Source organism: Pseudopipra pipra, chromosome 10, assembly GCF_036250125.1.
Source record: "Pseudopipra pipra isolate bDixPip1 chromosome 10, bDixPip1.hap1, whole genome shotgun sequence".
NCBI classification, from domain to species: domain Eukaryota; kingdom Metazoa; phylum Chordata; class Aves; order Passeriformes; family Pipridae; genus Pseudopipra; species Pseudopipra pipra.
In genome coordinates, this window is record NC_087558.1 from 22,708,538 (window position 1) to 22,728,209 (window position 19,672).

At 42.2% G+C, this 19,672-nt stretch overlaps 2 protein-coding genes across 11 annotated transcripts in view; both read left to right on the forward strand.

Annotated features, from left to right (window-relative positions):
- Window positions 1-19,672, forward strand: part of SNORC (secondary ossification center associated regulator of chondrocyte maturation) — a 97,733-nt gene that overhangs the window by 13,094 nt on the left and 64,967 nt on the right. The gene's annotated exons all lie outside the window — the stretch shown is intronic.
- The window catches only part of GIGYF2 (GRB10 interacting GYF protein 2), a 74,417-nt gene that overhangs the window by 890 nt on the left and 53,855 nt on the right, over window positions 1-19,672 (forward strand). For 9 of the 10 annotated variants that reach the window (XM_064666698.1, XM_064666701.1, XM_064666705.1 and 6 more), the window contains exons 2-4: window positions 11,262-11,343; window positions 13,864-13,993; window positions 16,117-16,212. In XM_064666698.1, coding sequence (XP_064522768.1) covers window positions 11,303-11,343; window positions 13,864-13,993; window positions 16,117-16,212 — 267 coding nt within the window. In that variant the 5' untranslated portion in view covers window positions 11,262-11,302. Of the gene's footprint in view, window positions 1-61; window positions 89-11,261; window positions 11,344-13,863; window positions 13,994-16,116; window positions 16,213-19,672 lie in introns of all 10 variants that reach the window. The other variant, XM_064666699.1, reaches the window with a different exon arrangement.

The following is a 19,672-nucleotide window of genomic DNA, read 5'->3' on the forward strand; positions in this document are numbered from 1 at the left end:
CTTCTGAACTCTCATTATATTCTTCTAACTTCTCGCTGCTCATTCTGTTTTCTTGCTTCAGGAGCTGACTTGGGCAAGTTCCTGGAAAGTACGTGTAATTTTTTTTTTCCTTTTCCCATAACACTGCTGGTTGCTTTTGTTCTTAAGAAACTCTTTAATAAACACAAATTCATCTGCTGCTTTGTGAATGGAACATTTGGTTGATGCACAGTGTGATAATTGGGAACCTTTGTAAACAAAATTGGTTGCAGTTGTCAACAGCAGAAGCTTTGTTTTGATATTTTTAAGCTCTTGTTATTTGGTGTTGGCTGCAATAGATAATAAGAGCATTACTACTCTGAGGTGCTGGTTTTCTTGCCATTCCCTTGAATAAGCATCCTTTGAACAGTTGGCTGGTGCTGAGGTGAAAACGGGTCCCAGTCGATCCTGGGTGTGCCAACAGAAATGTTGGAGTGTCCCTTGCCCCTTCTACACCTGCTTTGCTCCCCAGGTTCGTGTAGTTCTACAAGTCAGCTGGTGTCAGCAGATGTGTGTTGGTGTTAATTCCTCACTGAAGGTGTGCTTTATAAAAAAAAAATTTAAAGATTCTGTTTACTAGTCCCCTGGATTAAAGAGAAGGCAGAGATTTATCCCTGGAAGGTGGATGTCACCTCTTGTGCTGAGCCTTTGGTAGCTCCTTTCAGTGTGTGACAGTACTGAGTGTAAATCACAGGGGTTAATGTTTTTAAGAGCTGCTCAGGCCCTGGATACAGGAACATGCATGGGGGTACCTGGGCACTGTGTTTCTTTTGGGGCCTTTTGTGAATGGTTTCTTGACCCTGTCTTTTTAAAAAAGAGCACAGAACTAAAATGCACAGTAGTCTTGTAGCAGGCATGATTTGTTTTGTAGGGTGCTTAGAAAGAATTCTGGTACCACAGCAAAAACTTGGACTCTTGCAGATCCTCTTTTCATTACAGGTGTTGGTCTTGAGGTAAAATATCATCAGGTGCTCCTATTAGCATTTTTTCTTGCCTTGTAAAACTTGCAGGAAATTAAAAATATGATCTCTATGAGGATGTGAGTGGGAAAAAAATGCTTGTAAATAGACAGTTGAGGGCTTTACAATTAATTTTTTTCCCTACTGTTTTGTTCCTGGATTGAGGAAAAAACTTTGTTTGTAGAAGAGGAGTACTAAGAAGGTTTTGGGTGTTTCTAAGGAATTGAGGCTAAGCACCATTGCATCTCTGCTGAGGCCAGTTGTCTGAATGAAATTCTATCACAAACTGGAGTTCCTTGTACCTGAATATAAGAAAAAAAAAATTGGCAGGTGTTTTGAGATCTATAGGTACTTGATTAAAATAAAAACAACTGTGCATGTCAAAGTCACCTGGAACACCTTGTTGGGGCAGCTGACTGGCTGAAGGGCTTTGCTGTTATTGATTCCACCTGTCTGTGCTGAAAGAGCTTTGTATTTAAACCTAGAAGGGAAACCCTGGTTCACAGGAACTGCTGAAGATGACCTGGGCACCTGGACCATGGTCTGGGCCTTCCCCTCTGCCCCCTCTTTAAAGTAATTCAGGCCTTCAGCTCTTTGTTTATTAATTTATTTGAAATACTAAGAATATGAAATTTGACTCTGCCTGCTTTTGTCTGGTCTTGTAAGTTCAAGTAACTGTCACGTGTGTGTTGTTCTTTCATTGAGGTCTTTAAAATTCTTCCTTAGGGCTTTTTAAAGTATGGTACCAAGTCTGATTCAGGAAAAAAAAAATCCCTTTCCTAGCATTTTTCCCTTATTTTTCTGTTTTTATTTTTTCCCCTCTCAGTGCTTCTGCTCAAAGATTAGTGGAGATAAGCTATATTTTATTCATGATTATAGATAGAGCTAAGGGGCAGAGCAATAAAATTTCTGTTTGTGGGCATAAAAGCACAGGCCTGATCTGCCTTCTCCTGCCTTCTCCTCTCTTGCTGGAGATTCATTGGGTGCTTTGGTAAGGAGAAACCCATCTCTTTGTTACTGGGGAAGCATTTGTGTTGCAAGGGACTTTTCTTTGTGTGGTTTTCTCATCAATTTATTTGAATTCAGGGAGTGACCCTCGAAGCACTAGGTGTGTGAAATGCTGCAGGGGGATGGGGTTTGCTCTCATGGCAACAAACTCAGCTTTCTGCCCAGCTTAGCTGCTCCTTTTCTCTTTTGCTATCAACTCCTGAACATTTGTTTGGTTGCACAAACGATCTGGCTTGAAAATGGCCAGAACTGAGAAAACTTGGCAAGTTTGCTCCAGGTGCACCTGAGTTCTGGATGGAACTGAGAAGAATGAAGTGCTCTAAGTGACAGGGTCTGTACAGCATTGGCCCTCTTGTGGTTGGTGTGTAGACATATATAACCATGTAGTTCACCATGGGGATGTTTAATACCATCACTTTTTCATGTTTAGCTCAGCTGGGGATTGTAGCAGGCTGAGGTCTCTGTGTGGCTTTGTCAGTAGCTGAGATTGCCACAGGGTGTTGGTTACAAAATGTGTCCACTTCTCTGTTTTTGCAGAGGGAGGTTGGTCAGTCCATTTCCTCTAAAGGTGATTAAACATTGCTTGAATTCAGACACCGTGTGATGGTTTGAGGTTGCGTGGGAAACTAAGCTGCAACTGAAATTTGTATGTCCTTCTTGCTTTTTCTCTTTTCTATTTGTAATGGAAAGGATGCATAGAATTGTTTTGATGCATACGAGGTTTTTGGCAAGTGTGGAATCGAAATGTGTGTTTTCAAGAGTCAGCCTGTTCTGTAATCCCTAAAGCTTGGAATACTTAGAAGCTGGATATGTAGACTCTGTATGTATTACAGAGAAAAGCAGAAGGAATACCAGGAGCTGTGTAGAGATTGTAGAGTCTGTAGGTCAATGGAAAATTCTGATGAACACTTAGAGAATTGTTTTAAAATACTGCTTTGTTGATGTGCCTTTTGGATCACTTACTGTTTTTTGATTCCCTCAGCGAGTTATTAAAACTGTGTTATCACTTTCTCTCCTTTTGGCCATACATTTGAGAAAATCTAGGGAATCTAGAAAAATCCCCCTGCAGCATTTCACACTTGATGGCTTTAACAGTGGCTCTTGTATATGTAGTTTGGCATTGGGAAGAGATAAACAAGCTTACATATAACACCTTACAAAAATTGGCTAGAAAAATATTTTGGTGTTGTTAAATATTGTTCTTCTGGTGAAAGAAAGAGTGATGTATTGCCCTTTGGGAAGGCAGTGTTTGCTTAGGGGAACTCTGTCCTTTTTATTCAGTAGAGAAATACTTGTTTCAAGTCGTTGTTACAATGAAACACTTTAAAAAAAGAAATCTTCCTCCCGTCACTGACAACAATTGTAAACACTTGGCATCCTGTTGATAGTGTTTTATGATAAAGATAAAACACTAAAGACTGTGTGAGTAGGGGATTCAGAGGCTGTGGATGTCCGTGGGCAGGTCAGTTTGGGTAAAAACAGATGTGATGTGTGTGGTGGTGGGTCAGTTCAGACTGGAAGGAACAGGAGGAGAAGAAGTGCTTTGGGCACTAAGGAGATGACTTGGGGTGAAGTTCTGGGGTGATGGATGGAGAGCTGAAGTCACGAGCCTTTAGCCTTAGAATGCTGTGTGGCAAGGAGTTGGTGTGGCTGGCAAGTGATGGGGTGTATAAATGGGTTTTTGAGCCATGTATGTTAGAATCTGAGGATGGTTTAGCTGGAAGAGCCTTGGTGGTTGTCTGCTCCAGCCTCCTGCTCAGAGCAGGGCTGACGTCAGTGTTAGACTGTGTGTGATGGAAAGTGAGTGGGGCTGATCATGGAAGTAGCATATGGCAAGATTTTTAAGTAAAGGCATCTCATAACTTGATTTAATAAATTAGAGGCCCAGTTCAACTACCATTAAAGCCAGTGGAAGCTTTTACAATAGGCTTAGTTAATGCTGAATCATCTGTACATGTAATTTTCTCTGTTGCACTAAGCTTTAAGAGTACTAAGGCAGGACCAAGTTGATTTTAAAAGATATGGTTCTTACGTTAAAACAAGTGAATATCTTCAGCAATATTAACATGAAGAGAAGTGGTAAGCTATTAAAAAGTGTTGCAATTCGTACATAGTAACCAGTTCCCCTCTGTTTCCCTGGCTGACCAAGGTATGCAGTGTGATACACCTTGTAATTCTTTGTTAGGACCCTTTGTCAGACACTTTCTGTGTTGAATGTTTCCTCAAATATAGGAGTACAGTCTCAGAACTGCACGAGTGGGAAACTTTAGGAAGGCGTGGGGGGAGACAATTTCCACAAAGCCCAAAGAAGCTCCTTTATGTCAATGACATGTAAAACAAAGCCCCAAGCCCCCACAAGAAGCCAGATTTGTTAATTCAGTGAATGTTTTCAGTGAGCACAGTCTGAGCTGTGTTCTTCCACCCTGAATGTGTGTCTGGGCTGGATAATGTGTGTGAGGAGGGTGAGAGAGCTGCTGCAGCACCTCTGGGTGTGTAGCTTTGCTGGCTGCTGATCTTGCTGGGGAGCAGGTAGGCAGACCAGGCATCCTGATCCCTAACATCTTGTGGAATGGCACAGACTAAATATTACTAAAATTATTATTATAAATATTACTAAAACTACTGGCAAGTTTTGGGTGTACAAGGTACACAGATGTGGAAGTGATTTTTTTCAGCTGGAAAACAAGAGCGCTGGCAGGATTTTGGGATAGGATTTGGAAGGAGAAGTGTTTGTGTTTCAGCCAGTGGCAAGGCCAAGGGTGTGGTTCCCTGACTCTGCTTGGAGCTTAATCGCTGGTGTCTGTGTTTGGCTGGAGGCTGGGAATGAAGGTGGAGGTCACGCTGCTTTCTGGGGAGACCAGGAAAAGTGTTCCTGGCTCTCTGTGTGCAGGTGGAGCAAGGAGAGGGGAGCTCCCAACCTGCCACCAGGCTCACAGCAGGAGGTAGGAAAGGGAGAAAACACCTGGAGTTGTGGTACTTAAGGTGTGTGGGTCTCCTTAGTCTCTGTGTCATCCTCTCCTCGAGGGGATTCTGAGCCTCCCTGTGTTTGTCACCCTTGGCTGGAGTGCAGCATTTTGGGAGCTGCAGTGCTCCCTGGAGCTTTGCAGGGATCTGTGTGGAGTGAGCAGGGGAGTGGCAGCTTGGAGCTGCCATTTGAGGGAGTCACGGGCAATTTTTGACCAGAAACTGCCGAGGGATTGAAACACTTGTGCAATGGTTTGAGACAGGGAGGTTATAAGACTTGAGGAGATCTAAAAATGTAAGAGTAATAACAGAGGTGTAGTTTCTGGAGAAGTGAATGGTTTGGATATTGTTCCCTTGGGAAAAACTTGGCGTGTGGGTAGATGGGCCTTGGAAAATCCACTGCCTTTATCAGGAATAAGGTTGGGCAAGCCAGAGGGGACTCCTGTGACTTGTCTGGCATCTTGTGTAATGTGACTAATGGATTTTTTTTCCTGACTCATTTTCTGTTTAAACTAGAACATACCTTTTAGAAAATTTAGTGTTGACCTGAAAACAACTCACTTTGCTGTTTATCCCCACATGTCCCTTCACTGAATAAACTTGAGTCTTCAGCCTTTTTAACCTGCATGATCATTTACAGACATAGCAAAATACTTAATTTTTTTCTCAAAGCTTAATAAATAGAGCTTTAGTGTGGTGTTGGTGTTTCTTCTTGTCACTGTAAGGTGTACCTGTCATGTTCTATCAATTTTTGAACTGATTTATCAGCTCTTTTGCCTCTTACAACAGAGCAGGACACAGTATCCCTTCAGTGACACAATTTGGTGTCTATTTACTCTGTATTTCCTTATTCCTGTGTTAAGTGTTTCCTGTGAGCTCTTTTAGTCAATCTTGTATCATGTGCTTTTTTTTCAGCTGATTAATGTCATAAATCTCAGCTTGGTTTCAGGACTGTGTTTTTCCAGAATAGTCCTGCATTAGTTGTGTATCACCTGTGTTTTCTGCTAGTGACTCTTCTGACTTGGCCTTATACAACCTGCTGTACTGGACTGAGGTGAATAATTCATGATGGCACCTTTGATGATGTGTCATTTCCATTATTTACCATGTCCATGTTTTCATCCTTAGCTTTTAGGAGTTTTGTGGGCCAGTGCTACAGACTGGAGAAGTAGGAGAAAGCTTCTTAACTTGGTTCTGTGACTTTTATTCCTTCTGAGAACGGGTGGTTGTGTATTCTTTGGAAGAGGGGATTAAAAGAAAAAGTATCTTGTGATGATTTGAGACCTTTCATGTGGTTCTGAATGATTTTGTCCTTTTTAGAGTTCTAGTGAATTGGAATGTCCTGCTGAAATTAAAATTTATTTCACCTACTTGCTGGAGCAATGAAATTTCTACCCTTACAAAAGTATATTTTGATTGACTGCCTTCCATAAATCCATGTTGCCTGGCCATAATTATGTCAGAGTCCTTTAATCAGAGTTGTCTGCTTTAGCCAGTGATTAATATCACCCAGGCAGGTAGGGGAGCCACCTGAGTCATCCTGTTTACCACTGTGCTTAAAAAGTGGCTTGATGCACACAGTTATGGATCTTCTTTAATATTTCAGGAATTAGAGAAAATCAGCATTAATTATTCAGTCAACCTGTTAATTTTTTTAAAAACACAGCTGCTGGCACTGCCATCAGCCAGCTAGAGTAGCTGCCTGTGGAATGTTTTCTTGCTTGGGGAAGGTGAGCTTTTATCATCCTGCTGTAATGTTGCTGTTGCATGGTGGAACACTGCTGTTAAATTCCTGTCCCATCTTTATTTAGGGAGAACCCAATTCCTTGCACTTCAACCTGCTTAGGTTAGATTTCTGTTGTGTTCTTTGGTTCTCAAAGTTTCAGCCAATTTATAAGTTTAAAAGGCTGTTTCAAACCTACAGTAGCGACAGTACTACCTTGGAAGGAAAGGATATTTTTCTTCCTAAACACCTCCAATCAAAGAGTAGACAATTTCCAAATAAAATAGCTGTGTATAGGAAGGATCAGTGGTATACCTTTTTTTCCCAAGGTTTAGGTTTCCAAAGTTAATAAAAACCCTAAGCACACAGCAGCCCCAAAGCTATAAATTGCAGTGACAGTCCAAATCTTTAATTTTTTTTCTGTCTGTAGGAAAGATTAGATGGGCAGACCTGAATGCAGCCACTGCCTAGACTCAACTTGGAATGCTGAGAATCAGTGCATCTCTCTCTGGAGCAGCAGAACAGACAGATTGCCAAGTGGTGCAAGCTGACAGAGCTCTGTAATGGAAATGCAGGAATTTAACATTGCCTGGAAATCTTAATTCTGGTGCCTGTCAGTAAGGGATAAATCTTAAAATGGCATTTTTTGGTGTATTCTGAAGTTGAGCAAGGTCTGGTACAACATGGTAGTTTAGGTCTTTCAGAGTCTCTGAAAACAGCTTTTTGCCTGGATATTTATTAGCTAGCTATATGTTTTAAAATACCAGAGCTTGTGGGCAAAGTGTGCCACAGTAATTATAGACCTCCAACTGCAACATCTTGTGCATTTTAATGCACAAATCTGGCCGGTAGAATCAAGTTCCAACTTGTGTCTGTAGCAGATGTTTCTGAGAGCTTTAATAGATTTGTCAGGTACTAAGTAGCAAGCTTGAAAAATAATGTCAGAAACTGCAAGCTTGGTGAAGTAACCATTTTACCTGCAGTGAACCAATGAAAGGAGTGTTGCTGAGAGCAACTTGTGCATCTATATTACCTGGTAATTGTGAGTGAAAGCCACTTAAGGGCTTAATGTTATTGGATTACATTTTATGTCTGCTGGGAGGATGGACTTCTGATTTTCAAAGTGCTAAACAGCTGGCAAAATACAGGGGTGGTTTTTCTCTGGCTGGTGCACAGGTTGATGGTGGGGTTGGTGTGATTTCCTCTCTTTTCAGCCCTGCATGCTGACAGCAGGTTGGTGGTATCACCCCAGGAAAAGGGGGTCCCAGCTCAGTTCATGAAGCAATTCCATTTCCCCCCAGATATGCAGGAAAACTGCAGCCATTTGTAGGGTTGCACTGGCACCTTGATCAAGGATTGACCTGATTTGTAGAAGACTTTGGAGAAAATGTTCCTCTTGAGTGGACTGGTGGGAAGCACTGGGCAGCCTTCTTGGCCAAGCAGAGCTGTTACCTGGCCAGGATCAAAGCAGTGCCTCAATTTTTCACTTCAGCTTGAGTCTGTCCCTGTGTGCTCTGCCCACATCACACCTGTGGCTTGGGGATTCCACCCTTGATAGCCATTTATTTGTAGAAAACCCTGATTCACAAAGCCAGTAGTTCAGAAAGAGGCTTTTTGTTAGTTATGTTATTTTTGCAGTTTGCAAATACATGTTATTTTTGTGATCCTTGATTAATAAGGAGGCAGCATTGATAAAAAAGACCAAAATCAACGTTTCAGTTATTAATACTGAAGTTTAAAATGTAAGAAAATTATCTAGATGATAAAGATGTGATAAATTCATGCCTTTTCTTTGGCCAAAATGTCTGAATTCATGACCTGATCATTCATTCTTAATTTCTGCTCCTTTTTCTTGCTCCACCCTGACTCTTTGCTCTCGTGAAGGGAGTGCTGCCTGGGCCACCCCGACTGGCCTTTCCAGTCGGTGCAGCTTCTCCTCTGCACCAGCCAGGTGCACTGAGCAGTCCCTGGGGAGGTTCCTCTCCACGCTGGCTTGGTGCTCTCCCCTTTTCCCTGCTGTGGGAACCAGGAGAAGCAGCACATGGTTCCTGCTTCCCCTGTCTCCTCTGCTCTGACACAGCTCAGTGTATTCCTCTGGCACACTTGCTGTCTCAGCTTTCCTGAGTCTTTTCCCTGCTCTCTGCCTTCCTCCTCCCAAGTCACTGCCCGTTCCCAGAGTGCCTCTTTTTCCAATGGTTTTCTCTCAGCTTTGCCTCTAATTTCTTTTTCATGTGTGCTTTATTTCTGGGTAACGTTGCCTATTAAATCCACCTGTTAAACCTCTTCCAATCATCTGCACATCTGTGGTTTATTCTGTTTTGGGGGTCTTTGGGGGCCTGTTCAGTTACAGTTTCACTCACTTAGAGGTGTCTCATTTCAAAATCCTCACAGTCAGAACTTGCAGGGAGGCAGTAACCTCCCTCAATGCAGTACAGAAGGAGGAAGCCAGCAAAGAGTTCTCAAAATGAAGTGTGGTGACCAAAGGGAGGGACAGGGAAAACTGTTTTGCAACTCACTGGGATGACACTGGAAGGCTTTGAGTATTCTTGGAGGTACTCAGTGCTTGGGAGTCTGGCAGAGAAAGATGACACAGCATCCTCGGTTTTTTGGGAAGGGAATGCAGAGGCTGAAGAGGGTGGGGCCCAGTGGGTCCAACCCCAGTAAATGGCTCAGTTGTTACTGGTTTTTAGTGCTTTGTCCTTATATCTGATGCTTTTCAGCTGTGTTTTGGTGGCAGTCTAACATTCAGTGCCAGCCCTTTTGGTGTTACTGTGACTAAGCTAGCTTTGATGTTAGGAGCTGAAGATCCCAGGGTCCCTGGTGATCCTCATGGGTGCATCTGGAAACTCTCCACCCCTCCAGCAGCAGGATTACAGGCACTGCAGGAAGTGCAGGGGCAGAGCCATCCACTTAAGGCTTCTAGGAATTGTTTTAGAGGCTTGTCTCTGCCAGAGTGTGCACCATGGTTTGCTTGAATTGACCTGCAATATTTTCACAAGTGGCTGCTTTGTCTTCTTTGGGTTCCTCACCCTGTATTATGATTGGAAGAATAATAAGTGATGAACACTGTAATGAGCTGTCACTTGCTTCAAAAAGGCAACTCAAATCAGACCAAAATCATCTCAGACTGGGCCTGTGAGAATAGCTGGGTGGTTTTGTATTAGCTTTTGGTGCAGGTAGTGGGGATAATTCCATTTCATTATATAGGGTTATTGTGAAAATAAAAATACTAAGGTTTATATATAAATTACACTGTGTATGGAAAATAATGGGTATTCCATGTAGTAAAAATCCATAAGCCAGATGTTGGTTGGTAGGTTTAGGCTGCAGGGAGTTCTATAACTGTTTGTAATCTTATGCCTGAAAGATTTGGGTAAAATCTGTTCTGGTGGTCTTAGCATGTTTGGTTTTGCATGTTTTGTCATTTTGTAACTTTGAGGGTCTTGATGTATTTTCTTTAACTTTAGTATCATTACTTCTGTAACATGTATATAAGAAAAAAGTGTTTCCTTTGTTTGGTCTTGTCTTGTTTTCTTCAGTAACTAGTGCCCTTTCTACCTCCCCACATTTTGTTGTTCTTTTCCATCACCTTTTCACACAAAGTATAGACAAACTCCAAAGCTGGTTATTTAGTCCCTGGGTCTGTTAAGGAATAAAGTTCTGATACAGCAGAGTTCCCTCCCTCCCATCTGTCCTGTATGGGTTCTTCAAGTCTGATCAACCACTGTCTGTAGGTAATGCTTCAAATCCTTTTTTCTTTGGGCTTTGCCTACAGTGTGTTTGATTTTTGAAGAGCCAAACCTCCTTCCTCTGCAGGTTTGGATTTTGCTGCTGCTGGAAGGAAAGAGGGGCTGTATTTATGGCTGCAAAAGACACTTCTCTAGAGCTTCCTGGGCTGGACTTGGCTCTGACAGAAAAAACTTTGTAGCCTTCCCTTAGTCTTGTCCCTTCCCTCCTGTGTGGCTTTCTCTGCTCTTGTCCCTACACTCTGGGTATGTAGGAACATACCTTTGCTGTGTCTGCAGGACACTCAAATCTTAAGTTAGGCTTTTTTTTTGGCCTAATAAAACTAAGAAATGCTGTTATTTGCCTCCAGATTTTTGGAGGATGTCGTAGCATTGGATGTACTCAGACTTTAGAAGGCTTATTTTTCAAGAATGAGCAGTGGAAATTTCTTGAATACTCTGCCACTCAGCTGGCAAATCTGTCTTGCTGTAATTCTAGTAGGTTTTTATCCTCTTGTAATTGTCAGGAAGCAGCAATTCTGTTAATTAAGCATTACTGTTCTTACAGAAGGGGATTATACATCAAGTTCTCAGTGTTTGTACAAATTATTTCCTCAGACACACTGATCCAGAGTTCTGTTTGATCTGTTAAAAGAGGGATTTAGGGAAGAGATCTTGATGCAGTTGCTCCTATATTAGTAAATTAATTATGTTGGAGAATGAAATGGATTCCTTAAAAAAAAATTTCCATGTCAGTATTTTTTTACTTCTTTGCGTGACCAGATGTGCTTTTCTGTTGGGAATTAATTTCTGAAGGACTGTATCAATCCAGCTATTTTCATAGTAAACAATTTTATTTTTCAGGTTCACGCTTTTTAAGAAAAGAGGAATAGAACAGGAAAAAAATGGCAGCAGAAACTCAGACACTTAACTTTGGGCCTGAATGGTAAGTTTTGTCTGGTTTGTGAGACTCCAGAACCTCGTCTGAAAGGAATTTCTGTCCTTTGGAACAGAACTGATTATAAGACTGAATGGGACATAATGTATTTGTTGTTCCATCCTGCTTCACCTCAGTCCCTGGCCTGGGGTTGAAGGCAATATTGTAAGATCAGTCTTCACTTTGTGTATGAAATGGGTTGGGTTTTATGTTACATTAAGGCATAATATTTACATTGCTACCAAGTAGAATAATGTGTGTGATCTCAGAGGTGTGCACAGAGCAACTGAAGATGTGCTCGTTTGGTCTTTCCATGTGCTACATGTTAATAAGAAAGTTCTTAAACTCTCCTCACTGGACTTAAATCTGTAGCTAAGCAAGCTTTTTCTTTTTCCACTGTTCAAAAAACCCAAACCCTGTATGGACCATGATGAAAGTGAGTTTTGTGTCATAGTATCCTGCATGTGTGCACTGGAAGTGTCAGGAAAAATGAGCTGCTGCCTTAAAGGGAATCCCTGATGTCCTAGAATTTTGTCAGCTGTGAGATTTCAGCTTGTCTGCCATGCATTGTCCTGGTTTTTGCTAAGGGATGGTTGCACAGGTGTGATTATTCATTATTTGTTCCAGTCTCCTGTCGAAGTGTTGGTGGCTTCAGTTACAAGACTGGTGGGTGGTGTGGTTTCTGAAGAGGGACGTGATCCTGGGGGTGTGGAGTGGGCCCAGGAAACATAACTGCTGCACAGCATGTGGGGAGGCTTACTGGAATAACATCCTCACTTCTGCTGACACACTTCTCTGCACAATGCCCAGAAATTGGAGAGGATTCAGCCAAGAAGGAAGACATGATTTGCGGGCTGGGAGACAATGAGAGCTCGGTCTATTTTGTTAGATGGAAAGGAGGTTAAAGAATGACTCTGTCTATAAATACACCCACCAGGAAGATATGTTGTGCTGGAGTGCTCCTCAGTGTAAGAGACAGACATGATTAGATTCTTGATGGATGGAAGCCAAAGTTATATTAAAAAGAAGGGGGAAGACAACTCTAAAAAAAGCACATTTTAACAGTAGCTCGATTGCTGTGTCATAGTGAGGGGACTTCAGTCTCCATTTAGTTTAAAAACCAGATTAGATTGTGTATGGAATATGTATTATACTTGAGTGAGTTACTAGATTTTTACAGGAATGATGGAATATAAGGTTTATAATTATTGCTTTGGGTTGCAGTGCAGTCGTGTCTGTCCCATAAGCTGCTGTATCACTTCACAGTGAAACTCTGGGCCACGTTTGCTCTGCATTGATCAAACACTGAACACTGCACTGAGCCATCTAATCCTTGGAATAATTCTTCCCCGGGCATGTTCTGTTTGGAAGTGGTGTGTAAAGGACCTGCCACGGGGTGGCACCAAACTAAAAAAATAAGATCAACATTTGACTTGCAAATTGCTTTTTCCTTTCTGTTTAAAGAACAATAAAGCAAATCAAAGCATGCTTCAATAATTAGGTGAAAGGTAACCTCTGAATCACTGTTACAGTTTAGAGCACCTTCCTTTCCGTGGATTTCTCAGTTGTTGAGAAGAGGTTTTGTGGTTCACTTTTTTAAGATGCACATTAAGGAAAATGTAGGAAAATGGTCAGGGTTCAGTTTCTTCATGCATACATCCTTTTGTGAAACATTCCTCAAAAAAAAAATTCCTAAAAATATAGAATATTTGTGAAGCTGAGGAAGTGACTGTATGAAGGGAGACTAATGTACTTGCAGAGTGGGAATCACATACAATGGTGAGATGTTATGTGCAAGAAGTCCATTAACTTGCCTGTATGGGATGGGAGCAAATGTAATTGCATATTTATCTGTTACCATAAGTTAGACTACTGTTTGAAATGTCTCTGAAATAGTGGCACTATATTTTGTGCATCTTTTTTATTGATACCCTAAGCTAAATGATATATGCACTCTAAAAAAAAACAAAACCAAACAAACCATTAATTTTAATTTCTGGAAAAGGATTTGTAGTAAAGAAGCATTCCAGAGACACAAGAAGAAAACCCATTGTAAAATTTACTGTGCTGTGGTGTTAAACTTTGCCAAACAGCTGAATAAACTCGTGGTTAATGTTTGCTGCGCTGTCCTCAGCATGGTAAGAATTTTTCTTGTCCAAAAGAAGACGTTGCCATGAACATCTGTGGAAGATGATTTGTGTGCAGCCAGTGCAAGCAGCTTAGGCAAGGCTTTAGGGTGCAGCAGCTTGCTATATGTTCAACATAAGAGTTTTCCTGGGTCAGTTCAGTTCCTTGCTGTGCTCCTGGGAATGTTTTTTCTCTCTGTCCTGGCTGTGGATGAAGTGAGGGAAGCTCTTCACCAAGGCTGAGTTTTGAACCGAAGCCGTGGCTGCTCTTTCCTCTGTTTGTCGTGTTTGTGCCCAGGCTGTGCCTGTGCAGGGGGGTGGCACAGTGGCACAGGGGGTGGCACAGTGGCCCAGGGGGTGGTGGCACCCCCTCAGTCAGTGCCATGGCTTGTCTCTGTTGCAGGCTGCGAGCCCTGTCCAGCGGTGGGAGCGTGACATCCCCTCCGCTGTCTCCGGCCCTGCCCAAGTACAAACTAGCAGACTATCGCTACGGGAGAGAAGAAATGCTGGCACTTTTTCTAAAGGATAACAAGGTGAGCAGGGAAAAAGGCCTGATGGGTGTGCTCCTAATGAGCCTTGAGATCAGGAATACTGGTTTGTATTTTGGGATTGTGGGCAGAGAAATCACGTGTCCCTTGGCATCCCCGACTGGAGAGGTCTGATTTGGTGGGGGGGGTTTGTGTGTGTGTATTTATTTGATCCCAGTTTTACTGCATTCATTATGTTTGATTCTTTTTTTGCCTCTTTAGGGGCAACTTCCTGTACCCTGGAGAACAAAAAAACCTGATTGCCATATTCAGTCCCACTGCCACAGATGACTGAGGGTTAAAGTCTCCTTGCAGCTGTGCATATTTGCTTGCCTCAGTAGGATTTTATTTATGTAGTGCATAATAGTTATTTGATTCAGCTACAAAGTCAGGCAATAAATCATGTTAGCAGATCATCTGAAAACGGCAATGGATCCACATTTATCCCAAATTAAGGCAGTTTGTTTTAGCAGGTAACTGGCCCAATGAGAGCAGTCCTCAGGTATTCCCTTCTCTGGGAATCAGGACACAAATGCAATCAGGCACATGGAATGCATTAGGACAGTGTAGAAACTCAAGAACTTCCTCCTGGTTTCATTTCAAGCAAGGCTCTCAGTGGTGTAAAAGATGATGTAAAATTTCAGAGGTCCTTTCAGGCAACAATTCAGGCAAAAATTTCAGGCAACATTCTGCATTTGTAAACATTGGGTTTTCCTGCAGCTGGTGGCAGAGGTTGGTTTGTTGTTGAAGCAGCATGTAGTGCCTTGGAAATCTCAATCCCTCAAGTGAGAGAGGGGCTGCAAGAAATGGTGTCAGGTTGTGCCCTGAGCTTGGCACAGAGCTGCACACCCAGCTCCCTGTTCCTGCCCTGCCCTGGCTGTGCTGACCCTCAGTGCTGGGAGCCCTGTGCTGCCTCCACAGGGGCACTGAGTGTCAGGGGTGTTTGTGAGCCTGTGAAGTGTGTTCTCCTGAAAGCCCTGCTCTAACATGCAGGATTGTCCCGCTCAGCCTTGGGGAGCTGTGATTTAAACCTTGGTGTTGTGCTGGAATAACCAGCCAGCCAGAGGCTCACTGTGTGCTAGAGCAGGTGCTGCTGAGGCCTCTGCAGTTGTGACTGACTCAGAACAACCTTGGAATATCCTGTACCACAGGAAGTTCCCCAGCCTTAGGAGTGGTCCAAAAGAAGATTTTCTCCCTGTATGTTTGCCAGAAAGGCATTATCATTAGACTGTATCTTGCTTTTGATACCCAGGTGTTTCCAGGGGGCTGAGAAATTCTAGTTATCTTGACAGTGGTTCTAGTTAACTACTCAGGGCAATGTTTTTAAGCTGTGTCTTGTACCCTGTCCTTTTTCACTGGGTCATCTTCAACTTTGCTTCATCTTCAGCCAGCAAAGATTGCTTTTCTGATTAAAAGATACACTGACTGAAAGCAGGAAAGCTTCTGCTAGCATGTGCCCAAATGAAAATATAAAAAGTCTTTAGTATTATGAACTAAATATTTTTGAAACAGATTTCTGTTGGCATAATTAGACCTCACTTGGCTGTAATTGCAGCTTCTTGTCCAGATTCTCAAGGTCACATCTGCTGATGGAGCTTCTGATTCAAAATTAGTGTTAAAGTTTATTTTGATTTAAATCATCAGTGTTCTCTAGCTAATTTAGACATATAGTTTTGTTTTACTTGGGTTTTTTGCTTGTGGTTTTTTACTCTCCTTGTTGGTTGTAAATTGGACTTGCTGACTTTAAATCAAATACAGCCTTTGTAGTGGTATTTTTGCTGAATAAAAGTCTGGCTATAAAGTGCATTGGAGTTAAAGCAATAGTTTTTAATTTACCAGATGAAATTTCACTTGGTTCAGGTTTGAGCTGCAGTGCTGTGTAATTTTGTATTCTGATGTCTGTGAACTTGTGGGGGGGTGTTCTTTGGAAATCTATAAGAATTTTTTTTCTGGGGGTGGTAAATTTGCAGTTCCACCCACCCCTGGTAAATGTTCTGGGAAGCACTGGTGCACTGGGTGGATGGACACAGAGCTGGCAGGATAACATTTTTTGTGAATCAATGTCTGTGGCATCATCCCTGAAGTGGAAATCCTTGGATATAGTAGAATGCTCTTTTCCTTTGATACAGATACCTTCAGACCTTCTGGATAAGGAATTTCTGCCTATTTTACAAGAGGAGCCCCTGCCACCACTGGCACTTGTACCTTTTACAGAAGAAGAACAGGTTGGTATCCTTTTTTTTTTTAATGTTTAATCTTTAGATTGTCAGTAGTGTAAAGACAAAATGAAGAGTATACCATAAAACAACAAAATGAAGAGTAACCATAAAATTTGAGATTTGGAGAAAGAAATTATGAAAGCACAGTGTCAGCATAAAGTTTAAATTCTGTTCACGCTCAATTGTTGTCTTAAATTTGAACAGATACTTTGTCATGCAGTGTTCTGTGGATGTCAGACAACTTGTTAAATCCAGGATCACCATCTGGGAAATGTTACCTGTTTTTTGAGTATGTGCCATTTTCAGATCAGTAAAATTTTCTCCAGGTTTTAGATCACCTTCTCTTCTGTAATCATAGAGTCCTAGAAGTGTCTAAGTTCTGTAGCTTCAGCTTTGTGCCCTTTGGACAACTGTTGAACTTGTTTGGCTGTTAGCATTTCTTAGAAGGATCCAGTACTCTTAATGACTCCATACACAGGCAATTGCTTGATTATCTCCTTTGGTCTCCATAGGTATGTGGTTGATTGGTGAACAAGATAAGAGTGAGAACAGGCAGTCCATAAAGATTCCATTTCAAAGATGACTGATCTGGGTAGTTTGAAAAACCCTGGATTTAAATGGCATTGCTAGTGCAGAAAGCTGCCTGCCCTGCTCTGGACAGTGCCTCTGACTTTTGACTCTGGATTGATTCCCTCTTTATGGCTGTCAGAACTTTTGATTTTGAAGCTGCTCTCCAATTTGTTATGTTTCTTAGCACTTACTCCAGAATACTGTTGTTTGGTTATTTTGTTACTTTTGTAATAGAAAGCTGAGTATTTTTACTAGCTTGAGTACTTTGATTTTTGCAGGGGTGGGTAGTGTTACTATTAATTTAAGATATCAGAGCATCCTCCTTCCTTTGCTCCGTGCTGTTGTGTTCTTGAATTCTTCATTTCATTTTGTGCCTGGGTATTCTTGTATATCCTCTTCACCTCTTCTGGAATTCCTCCCTCTTCAGAGTTGATTCATATTTCTTGTATCTCTGTAGGATGCTGTCCTTTGACACAAGGTGCTGATGGTTTAGTTTTTAATCAGCAGTCGTATTTGGGTTCACGTGGATACATTGTAAGCACTTCATGTCACAGTTAGTCTAAAAAGGGAGCTGAGATTGAGAGGGTGCTTTTATGGGGAGTCCTAGCCCAGCTCCTGTTCTTGAGTAGGAACAAGAAATGCTCAGCCAGACATAAAGTAGCACAGCAGAATAGTGTAAATACCCTGACAGATTTGTTTGCTGCTGCACGGTGGAGTCCTTCTGAGAGCACTGCAGGCCTTTTGCTGTTCAGGGGGACACCCACTTTTGGGGGTTGTTGGTGTACTCTGGGAGGACTAATATGAGTTTAGGGCTGTGGTATTGAGAGTGTGCTGAGTGGCCTCTTGGCACAGATGAGGTGGGAAGTGCTGCTGAGGTTCAGGGATAGGTGGTCCTCTGCTGCAGTGCCCAGTGTTTCACCAGGCTTGAAAAGTCCTGAGGAGTTGGTGTGCCCTGTGTCACTGCTTTCTCCTGCTCCTTTTCACCTGTAATCATACAGGAACCTTTAGGCACCTTAACAGTTCTCCACAATCTCCACAAAAATCTTAATCTGAAAGAAGAGGTCCATATTCCCTTTTTAATAAATTTCCATTAATGCTTTCTGGGGACCCAGAGGACGTGAACAATCCGGTTTTCTATGTCCATTTTCCCCTCTCCATGGCTGATTTGAGATACCAGGGGAATGCCATGATTTAAGCTACTAGAAATTCCTGGTGTTTGTTCCCCATGACATAATAAACATCATTTATCATCAAGAATCATGTTCAGAAGTGATCGTGAGGTGAATATTAATGGATTTGCTGCTAGTCCTGCTACAGGGAAGTTCTTACCACTAAGATTGATAAAAGATAGTTTAAAAGTCCCTTTTTACCCCCTCTGTGAACACTTAAGATAGAATTATTGTCTCAGAGCTCGGGGGGCAGAGATTTGGGAGTTCTGATTAGAGCAGGGGTACTTTGGGAGGGTGCAGGTGAAGCTGTTAGCATTTCTCTGCCAGGCTTTTGCTCTAGGCCTGGGTTCAGAGCAGTTCTTGCAGTCCCAGCACCCGCTGGCATTGCAGCTGTGTGTGTGCTGTGGCTGGAAGAACTTGTCTCAGGCTGATGGAAAGATGTGTTACCTGGGTGTGGGTAGTGGGTTATGGCAGCTCTGTGAATTTAAGCTTTAATTTGTTTAGTCCTGTAGAATTTAACCAGCAGATACTTGGGGTTACACTGTTCCCTGTTACAGGACTTGGATCTGCTTTGGATGGAGTTGCTGGTCCTTTTTATGTAGAATGTTTCTTTAGTGATAATAGAGTTGCTGAGCTAACCTAGAGCTCAACTGATTGACCTTGTAGTAGGTTTTGTTATATAATATCACAGATTTGTCTGAGATCTGTTTCCATGGAAGTGTCTGAAGAAAAGAAGGTTTCTGTGGATGGCTTTAACAGAGCTTTCCCCCATGGACCACTGGCACTGTGGAGCACGGGTTCCTTTGCCTTTCTCCCTGACCCCTTTATTCCTGTCTGTAACAGGGAAGAATTCAGTGGTCTTAGTCTTATCTGCCCGTGGAGTAGGGGAGGCTCAAACTCTTGCTGAATGTGCTGGAGCTCCTGACATCTGTTTCTTAAAGGCCTCTTCCATTTGCTCCTAAAGCATTAACTGAGCCCCTGTTTTGGGGCAGCTTTGCTCTTTGGTGTGCATTGTGAGGGATGGGCATTGAGGGAACACACTCATCAGTAGGAGGGTGGGATTTGCTGTTTTGATTTTGGTTTTATTGCTTCCTGTGATCTCTCCACGTGGGTTGTTGTCACTGTGCACAGGAGGATCTCACCCTTGGCCACAGCGGGCTCTACAGGGGGAGGGGGAACTGGCTCAGAGTTCAGACAAATGGCAAAGTTAAAAAACATTTGGAAAAGGGAGAGAACTATTTTGTCCTTACTGGAAGAATTAAGGCATAAAAAATAAGGAATCTCCTATGCAAGACAATGAATCTGATAAGTAGCTTAAAGATTAAATTAAATATTGTAGGGAAATATTCCCTTCTTCAGAAAAAAGCAGAAGTATCAACAGCAGGAAAGGTGGTGATTTGTTTCGAGGCAAATGGAGGTGGTTCCTTTTGACTTGCTGATGAAATGGTTGCTTTAAACTTCAAGAGCTGGCTGGGAAAATAGTCAGATTTACTGGAGGCTGACCTTGCTATTTTGCCATGCATGACTGCATTTTTTCTTTCCCCTCAAGTCTACTTAGTTACCAGTTCTCTCTGGGAGGAAGATCTACTTTTCTAGGAAGCACACACCAAGCAGTTTCTGAAATGGGTTAAAACTCCTTCAAATGCCTGTTGGCTCTGATGTTAGCCATTTAGATTTTAAATAGTATATAATTGCTTGTCTCATTGTTCTCTGAAGACCTTCAGAGT